The sequence below is a fragment of the Channa argus genome, chromosome 10 (genome assembly GCF_033026475.1).
Source record: "Channa argus isolate prfri chromosome 10, Channa argus male v1.0, whole genome shotgun sequence".
NCBI classification, from domain to species: Eukaryota; Metazoa; Chordata; class Actinopteri; order Anabantiformes; family Channidae; genus Channa; species Channa argus.
In genome coordinates, this window is record NC_090206.1 from 168,521 (window position 1) to 178,882 (window position 10,362).

At 35.9% G+C, this 10,362-nt stretch overlaps 1 protein-coding gene across 3 annotated transcripts in view; it reads right to left on the reverse strand.

Moving 5' to 3' along the window:
* LOC137133889 (storkhead-box protein 2-like) overlaps positions 1 to 9,135 on the reverse strand; it is a 61,152-nt gene extending 52,017 nt beyond the window's left edge. For 2 of the 3 annotated variants that reach the window (XM_067517982.1, XM_067517983.1), the window contains exon 1: positions 8,201 to 9,135. In XM_067517982.1, coding sequence (XP_067374083.1) covers positions 8,201 to 8,540 — 340 coding nt within the window. In that variant the 5' untranslated portion in view covers positions 8,541 to 9,135. The remainder of the gene's footprint in view (positions 1 to 8,200) is intronic. The other variant, XM_067517981.1, reaches the window with a different exon arrangement.
* Between the last annotated feature and the right edge of the window lie 1,227 nt (positions 9,136 to 10,362).

The window sequence follows — 10,362 nt, forward strand, 5'->3', positions numbered from 1 at the left end:
TAATTTAGGCCTTCCTATTTTGCAAGCTTCGTACGTTATATCTTCCAGATGTTGCTACGAAATCACTACTAAATTCTTCTTCTGTTTGTCCACCACTATGTCCAGGTGGTTAGGCATTAGCAATTTGTCACTGTGTATCTGTAAGTATCACAGACTCTTAGCTTGGTCATTTTCACCGACCTCTGGAGGTGTAGGTTTTCCACATGATACATATGGATCCAGGAATACTTAAAACTGTGCAACATTAAGAGGATGCTGAGAGCCTTCATCAAGAACTCCATGGGGCTGTGGAAAACGACCATGGGTCAACATGAAGCCACACACCAGCAGCACAATATATATATGAAACTATACTATACTATAAGGTATAAAACTTGCAATTGCAATTGGAGCAGCACAAAGGTGCAGTCGTTAGAGCTGCTGCCTCACAGCAAAACATATGGAAGACGAAAGTCATCATAACAATAAAGATTAGGATATACACAGTAGATAACTAGAATAAGCTCCAAAGTTGCTGCAAACAGCAATTTGAACTCCTCAGCAATTTGAAACAAACTGCTCATTTTCTCCTCATGAACAGTGTGCATGACTAATTGTTCCACATTATATTTTTTGACATTCTCATTTTAAACCGATGAGGTCGACAAATGGGACTTAGTCTACTAAGGGTACTACTAAGTGTACTAAGGCCCCAGAAATATCTTCTGTGTTTGCTTCTGCTGCTGGTTCACCTGCAGTGGGTGTCTTCATCTTCTTCATCCTCATTTCTCTCCAGAATTTTATAGAAAAACAATATTACTTTTGTGACTTGCTCACATTAGTGTTAACAGACAGAAGCAAAATAGCATATGTTTTATGAATGTTAGCTACATTATGAGAAATACTGCATATACTCAAACTTCATTACAATGAAGATTGGCTCTGAGATTACTTAATGATCAATTATATTACTTTTATATTAACTATTAAAATGACACTAATTACTGAAACATCTGAAACTAATTTAAAGTAAAAAACAAGACAAATACAGTAACATTTGTGTTCCACAAGAAAATACTGTACATCACAAACAGTGGGTAGAAAAAAAATAACACCTTGTTTCAATAAACCTCTATGTGCATATAAAATCCATTAAAAACAATATTTTCTTAGGACAACTGAACAAACCTGGTGATGCATTAAAACATAAATGAAAATTACCTATGAGTGCTGTCAGAAGTAAATAAGATTGAAGATTGAAGCAGGGAGAAGACACAGAGAGGCACCTGACAGAGACACCCTAAAACAAATAATTATTTCCAAACTAGTGTATATTATGCAATATTAGATTGTTAAAATGCCTGTCGTGTGTAGCCTGTAGTATTGTAGGCAAATGAAAAATAAATTGCATGGTCTGCAGTGTTTTCCAAATATTGTGCCCAACCACATATTAGTCAAAATCGTCGTATCGTAAATTGATACCCCTGTTTACAAACTTCAAAAAATGTTGGTCCAGAGGGAGCGTTCCCTGTTTTGTCATTTTAATGTAACTTCTAAAGAATTGTGTCCTTCAAATACTTTACAGACGTGACCTGCAGGTGCCAAATTATTAGAGTGTAACAACAAACATAATTTGCAATATTTAAAGTGCAGAAAATGTTCATGGAGTAGCTTCACATTTTACTAATTGTTTAGCTCTTGCTGATGCTAGTTAAAACAGAAATAAAAGGCCCGTCGAAAAATGCACAGACATAGATTGTAAAAGATCAAACAGTGCTACAGTTGAAAAAAAGCTGCCTTTTTTCTGATAAACTGCAACAGCAGAACAGCTGTGCCATGGTTAATGGTATTTAGTAGTAAACAAGTTTTTTCTCGCCATCAATAAAACACACCCTGCTACATTTATTGACTTTTGATATCATCAATAAATTAACTAGTAACTGACATACATAAAGTCTTGGATATAAAAATTTTGACTTAATGGCTGAAAATCTTGCAAATGGTGAAACTTCACTATGAAGTAGCATATTTTACTATGAATAACCATCCAAAAAACAGGCACTAAATGCCTGTATCTCTGCACTTGCATCTCGTAAACTGTGAACACTTTCTGAAAGGACTTTCCTTTGATGTTTTCTCCTTGACTTAGATTTTTGCTTGCCTTGTACCTCACTTGTAAGTCGCTTTAGATAAAAGTATCTGCTAAATGACTAAATGTAAATGTAAAATAATCAAATTGTTATTATCACTAATAATAATATTATTATTATTATGGTTATTTTCTTTTCCTGTTTAAATTGTCTCTTTAAATTCTCATTATCACAGTGTTTAATTTAATTTAGATGTAATAAAAGGGTGGAATAACCCTCCTGTCTTTATGTATCTTATTATGCATTATTTAAAGGCCACCATACTTTTATTCATGTCATGTCAGTGTTTAAAGCTGCAAAAGATACATTTTGATCAATTAGCTTGTCTAATATAAAGTGTAAAGTCAGATTACAGATGTTAATGTGTCAGATACACATTCATTAAACATATTATTTTTTCTGCTGCCTTGTAAAGATGACAAATGCCTACCTAACACCATCAAGAAAACATGAAGGTTGAAAATGATCTGGGGATGCCAATGGGAGACTGGGCAATCTGCACCATGTGGAAGGCATCCTCAATCAGCATGGGTGCCACTCCATACTGAAGAGGTATACGATTCCCTCTGGGCAACGACTAATTCGGTATAACCTCATTTTTTAATAAGACAATGAATGGAAGCATTCTCTACGGTTGTGTAAGACTTATATGGAGAAGAAAGTAGCTGTTGGAATCGGTGCCCAAAATTAACAGTGTCCCATTGTACCGGTGAAGAAGGACAAAAAAATAAAAATGAAGGAGGATCTGGGACACTTGTAGGACAAATAACATTACCTTACAGTGCTTGGTTTTGGTGTAAAAAGTTATTAAGATCAAAAGAAATACACACAAATACAAATAAGTATTTGGGTTCTGACTAAATAGGATATCAGTTCTTCAAGACACCACTGGTATTAGCAAATAGGAAATTATACTACTATAAAGCTTCTTTTGTCTGTGTATAAGCAAAGGCAGAGCTCAACAGGGCAATATCAGTGTTTCAATTGTGTCTATACAAATGTCCATCTCAGTATATCAATATATTGATTTTTTTTTGCAGTGATGCATTTATTAAACAAAGAGTAATGAGTTAAGGAAGCTCGCTAAAATAAGGAAAAGTGATAATATATTTTGATGAAAATAAAGTTTAACACATAAACTGGATTTTTACATCATCAAAAATGAAGTTCCCAAAATCAAACAAAGTCTGATTTTTTATATCTTAATTTTGTTTATTAAGTTATTTAAGTTAATAATAATTTAGATAAAATTGTGGGTTTCTCCTTTTTTTCTTGGAAATGTATTAACAATTTGTTTTCATCTGTATGTGTAGTTGACATTGAAGTAAATAGAAAATTAAAAAGTAACCTAAACCGGAGGGGGATTTAAAGCCGATCTTTGAATATTTTTACCTCCACTCTTTATTGTTTTTCTTGTAAAACAGCATAAAAATAATCATATGGTATGACAGACTAGACCAATGTTTCTGTTAATGGAAAACAACATAGTGTAATTCAAACATTAATTAATTGAAAATAACTTTTAAATACATTTTCCACAAGGGTTGATATTTTGAAGACCTTAAAAGCCTTAACATGGAGTAAATTAAACGCATTTTATTTAATTATTTAAATAAGTCTTTATCCATTTATTTTATTTATTTAAAATAATATTTATGTAATTTTGTGTACCAGATTTCTTAAGTCACACCATAAACAGTGCCACAGCATATATTTAGTTAGAACTAAAAACAACTAGGTTTTAGTTAAGTCAAATACTAAACTGCAGCACTGACTAAAGAATTGTTAACTATTTTTCAAAAAAGGAATTTGTGAGGGCAGTGAATTAAAACAGGCCAGGGGCCCCAACACATATTGTTTATTTAACCCCATTGTAACTTAAGTTCATATTCTACACTGTTCTTTTGCCACATTTGATTTACTAGTTTACCTTATTTTGAGATACAGTATCTGCACTCCAGTCTTCTGCACACAGTCAAAATAGTGACCTTTGATTAAGTGTTGTTACCGATGGTCGCCACAAGAGGGAGATACCCTTTTGCGAGCGCTTCTGTCAGGAGTGTACAGGCAACGCCCACTTTCATATAGCGCTGAGATGAGACACGAGACAGAACTATGTGTACAGTGTACTGCTTTGTCTGTATTTTTGCAGCTTTGTTAGTAAAGAAAGAACCCAGAAGATCCTGTCAGCGTCTTTTTGTCAAGTGCGCTACAAATCTTATTTCATACAATAAGACACAAACAATTGGCCACTACTGAGGAGATAAGCAACATATCTTTTTCATTAGAGTAATTTAAATGGCAAAATTCCAATCTTGATCTGCAAGATGTAGGATCTGTTATTACAACTTCCAGGTTGAACATAAACTTTAACTATAATGTTTAACTATAAACATTAACTATAATTAACTTTAACTATAATTGTTTCCAGTTCAAAATACAGATTGCCGATAGCCTCCTATGGCTGGAATGAAATACCTATTAGAGTTATTTGGACTATTTGGATGCTATTTGGTTTCAATTTTAGTAATTGGATATTCTTTTATTTATGATGTAAAATATTGTTTACCAAATCAGGGATAATAAACATTTGATACTGGGTCTTGAGGAGAGTGTCCCTTTCAGACAAGTAGTGTTACTTTTTTTATATAAATCTTGTGCACAAATGATAGATCCATTTACAGCAACAAGAGGAAATATCCAAACCAACCACCATCAAGAGTTTAACGTACAGACAATTAGCTGTTTTACTTGCTTTGCAATGGGAATCTGTTACACACCAATAGGGTTAAAATAACTTTTTGCATCGTTAAAGTTAATGTTCTGCTTTGCCCAATCATGCCAAAAATATTGCAGCTTTGGGTAGAGTACATAGTCTGGAGCACAATCCTACACGAGTCCAGTTTGCAGTCGTGTACCAGCACCAAGCCGCAAAGCTCAAGTTGAAGTAAGCTACGAGCTATAATGGTATCTTTTTTTTATCTCGGACCACACTCAAACCTTATAACCTATTATTAAATATGCTGCAGCATAGCTGCTGCTGGGCAGTAAAAGATAAAGCTCAGGGTGTAGAAGACTGTTAGTATGTAAAACACAGCAGTTAATAAATCCTAAAAAAAAATAAATATATGCTGGTAGTGCAGGTGAACACAGGGAAAATCAGTATTTCTGTCTGAATGTCAATCAGATTGTTTAAAATTACAGCGTAGTCTTAGTAATTGAAAATGTCTTATCTAGGAATAACTAACACAACTTTAATGGTAAGGTACTCGTTATGCAAGGTACTGAAATAAATATTATTAGTATAAAACTTAATAAATAAATAAAAAGATATCCAATTTGGGACAATGGTTGTTAGGTCTGGGACAGTTAAAAGTAGTATTTGGGACACTTACAAGACACTGACCTAAAAAGGTTAATTTTGAGCCCTGTGAGAATCCCATAATGAAAACATGAAAACTGAATTTTACAAATGCTTGGAAATTTATTAAAAAAGACAAACTGAAATATCTCACTGGCATAAGTATACAGACTATTTGATACAACTAGGGCTGGGGTGACGCGTCAGCTTAATAAATTACAAAAATACATTGATTTACAAAATGTGCGTTGACACGTTGAAAGTTGGGCTATAAACAATAAAAGATTCGGTAATTGGGACAGTTGTGGGACAATAAAGAAATTACCTCACAGTGTCCAGATTTAGTTGTTTAAGTTTAATTAGAGCACAAAAATATAAATAATGTTCAGTGTTCTGGAATCACCAGATATGAATTCTTCAAGATACCAGTGAGATTAGTGAATATTAAAATAAACCTGTGGAGCAGCTTCTTCAGTCTGAGCAAGGGCAGAGCTACAAAAGTAAATGATCAAAACACTCGGTAAACGATCATAAACGTGCAAAAAAAAGCGATAATTTTAGCTGTGTCCGCAGTCTCCCATCCACCTCCATTTTTCATCACAACAACCTTGTTGTTTAATTGCTAACCTATACGAACATGCTAGCTTACATCCACCTAAAGCTGCACCTCATGCACCATTTACCCTTGTGTGCCACAGGTACTGGTGGACACTAACACACAGTCACACTCTCAAACCAGGCAGGACCCAATAACTGTCACCAGAGAGTCCCCATCAACAGCAGACAGAGTAGAACAGGGATCAGTGACCAATTTCATGTTAGTTCTTCTATTCTGTTAAAATTATTTTAACTAAAGTACACTGATCTGTTTACTGAGAAAATGTAGAATGCAACACATTCCTTTAATTTGAATGGAACAAGCTCCTGCTTTAATAACATTGTGGAGAGACATTTTATTAGTCTGTAAAACACAGATTACAAGTTCAGAGTGGTCTATTGTTGGGGGAAGAAATATCCCCTGCAGTGCATACTTACTGAATGAATTATTATATTGAATAATTCATTATTGATTCGTTTTTATTTATATTATTAGTAAATTAATTTTTATGTTATGATACTATGTTATATTTTTATATTACTATGTATTAATTGAAAAATAAAAAAGAGCTTGTTGGGAAAACAACCAATAGATTAAATCCAAAAAATAATGATTGTTAGGTGCAACCCTAGATACAACTCTTGAAGTTTAGCTCATGTGCACAACCAGGACTTTTCCAAGAACTGATTACCCAGCCAAGCTTCGGGTGAGACGGGCCTTAGAAAGAGGTGTGACTAAGCTTTAGAGCTGTCCGTTTCCTTTACGAAGCCCTATCAACCTGCCCCAATGTTTTGTCGCTGCTTCTTGTTGCTCTTGTCTCTCTCCACTTTCCACTCACCCCAACCGGTCAAGTAGATAACTGCTCACCCTGAGCCTCATTCTACTAGCTGAATCCTCTGGCCCCTTTCAAAATTGTGGCACAACGGACCAGATTTTGCTGACTATTATTAGCAATAAAGACTAGTAGAAAACTTTTGGTAGTAAGTTGACTTCAGAATGGCCAATAATAACTAATTTCTCTAGCCCACCACATTAAATAATTAACAATTAAATTTTATATTTCCAGTGAGCTAACCAGCTCCTCGAACTCATCAGCTGGCTTGTCTCAGTATCATTAGTAAGGTTTGTCTTAAAAACATTCTCCAACTCATATTCCAAGCAAATCTGAATTCAGCTAGCAAGACAACAGGTGCTTTATCTGTGTGTTTATGTTTGCATGTGTTTCAATGACAAAAACTAAGCTAGTTCCTCTGTACTTTCACTCTGCTCAAAGTTTATAAAAAGTTTATAAAACCGGGCTTAAACTCTCCAAGCCACACATCCATTTCTCAGGTAAAAACAACTTTATAATTAATGTTTCAGCGCAAAAAGATGGCATAGACCATTGATTAGTTTCTTCAGAAAAATTGTTGCAATGTTGCAACAATTATGTGCAACCTTGCAATTTAAAACATAAAAACATTGCAACATTAATTACTAGTTGTTTAGAAAACCTGTTGCAAATCAGGCATTTTACGATTCAACAATTTAAAAAAAAAACAATTGCAAAAAATTCATTCATTATTTTGATGATCAAATGTTTTAAATTGAATATATATGTGACTAACTTTACATTCTGCTGGGTAACTTGGGAATTTCAAGATAGGGATCAATTATATACCATTAATACGATTCAAAAAAGCAGCCTAACTGAAATTATATCAAATAAATGTAGTGGAGTAAAACTACAATATTTGCCTTTGAAATCTAGTTCTGTCAAAGTATGGGGACTGTGTAGGAACTGTAGGAACGACTCAACACATCAAACCAAATAATGTCACAATTCAGAGACAACATGTCCATCTACTTTTGTGACTTTACAACAGTTATAATATACCTATGATGCAACAGCTTCTTAAAATGTAAGCAAGATGGCATAAACCACAGGAATTTCTGACTGATCAGTTTTAGAACAAACTGAATGGGACAGATAAATTGTCATTGTAACAATGATAATAATGATGGTTGCTATCAACTTCTCAGTTCTGAATAGATGTAGCTTAGTAATGAATTGCACTATCAATGGAAACTAACTTACAAGCCTCAGCAGACGGGTGGGCGTAAAGGCCTTACCAAGATATTTGATGGTGAATCCCCGAGGCGGATTGAGGGATCTTCGCATCCATCCTTCTCTCAAGACCTCCAGGTGGTCCTCTTTTCCTTGTATCAGCAGCACATGCTCGTCTATCCAGCCCAGAAAAAAGGTCTCTGACATTGCATCTGTAATGCGCTGGTTCCACACATGCTGTTTGGTATTTTCTGCTTTGAAATCGGCAAAAATCTCGTAGCCGGTGTGATGTCTCGGTAACTCATCGCTCTCTGAGACCCCGGCAGCCCCCACCAAATCTCCAGACCCGACCCTAGACAGAACTATGGCCAGGGAATGGGGAGCTATCTGCAGGAAAGATTCCATTATCACGTCTGGCTTCTAGCTGTCCAGCGAAAGTGGTATTTTCATTGTATTTACTGTATCTGTTACAGGCTTAGGAGACATCAAACCGAACATGTTAGCATGCAGAATGTGCAGCTACAAGCTACGGTCTGCAGCAAGCCGCACAGTCCACTACTGTGCTTCCATGAAGCTAGTCCGCTAGTTCCCGTTAGCTCCAAAGCCTCACATCAAATCCACTCCTAAACAATTAAAGTCCGAAATAAAATTGCCCAGTTACCAGTTTAAGTATTCGGATACTGGAGCGTTGTCCGCCACCAAGGAGAGCTGACATGCGTAATTTTCGGTAATTCCCCTTACTCGCGACGTCAGGTATCTGGGAACGTAATCTAGCCAGCTAGCTTGGTGCTAACATGTTAATTTATTCTCCCAGGCAACACATACGGCCGCCGCGTAGCAGCAATAGGAAGATTCTATATTTTTGTCTCTGTTAACCATTAATAAAGAGTCCGGGTGTCTGGAGGCACGGTAGCCTTGCCTGACACGGTGCAAGAGCTCACAGCTGGATGCAGGATGGTCTCATTCAGGTACGCTGATGGCTGTGTCATAGAGCAGTAACCACCTAAACAAGCTTCCGGACAAACTTTCAAATTAAAACAGAACATTTACCGTTATATTACATATCTACATCTATCTAGCAGAACATTTACCGTCATTTTATATATATAGATATGGACATGGGTATAGATATAGAGAGAGAGATTGCCGCAGGGCTTGTACTAACCCGTTGAGCTGCGTGTTTGTGTTTTTTTTTTTAAGTATTAAGGGCTAAGGAAAAGATATTTTCCATGATAACGAGAACCAATTCCTATATTTCTTTTAGTCATTTTCCCCTCAGCATTCACCCTCTGTCTGTAACAGCCTTGGAAATGAAAACATCCTCGCAATTTGAGTACAGCTCTGCACACACGTATCGGCGTCGTAAGTGAGGGAGAACTACATTAACTGCAGCTTTACCTAAAGTTTGCGTTGTTTTATAGTTTTGTTTTAGCTTTATTTAGCTCTGTACGCTCTATAGTACGACTTGTCCTCACATTTATATCCACGATTTTGCTGCTTTGTCAGTCTCGGTTTTACGCACAAATTGTTGAGTTAAAAAGTCGCAATTCCCAGTTGCTGCCATATTTGTTTAGGCACTTTGGGTATATTACATAGTAGATAGATTTACACAATAAACATTCCCACACTTGTATAGTATAGTGAGTAGGGGATGACATCAGACACAGCCCGGGACTTCCAGATATTCCTGACGAGTCGTTAAGTATGTTGCCTACAGTTCGCTTAGTAGTCAGGTGTCTGCTACTTCCAGAGTGTCGGAGACTACAAAATGTGTGATAGTTGGTGGGAACAGTCTTGTGTGAACTGCCTGTTGTTAACTGTCCAGTCCGTGATGTGTCGTTCGCGAACTAGCTGGCTCTGAGACGGGATTCTTTGTAACGAACAAGAAGAGCCGCCTCTTGTCGGGGAGAGCTGAATTTCCAGCTGCCCCTGCTCAGCTCTGCTTAGAATAAGTCCAGACAGGGGAGGGATTTTATTTTGATGGAAACAACAAGCGCACAAACTACGATAATACCTTTATGTGAAAGCAGGAAAGGGGGCAGACATTTCATTATGCTAAGACTTTGGCCTTTACTTATTTGAATTTGAATTAATTATTTGCTGTGGTTCTGTGTTCAGTTGTTCATTTAAAGGTTCGATTAAAATGTTAAACAATAGTAACAGTGTATGTTTTTAAATTAAAAAAAAACATGAAAACTTTGTGAAAACCCTGAATAAAAATAAGTGT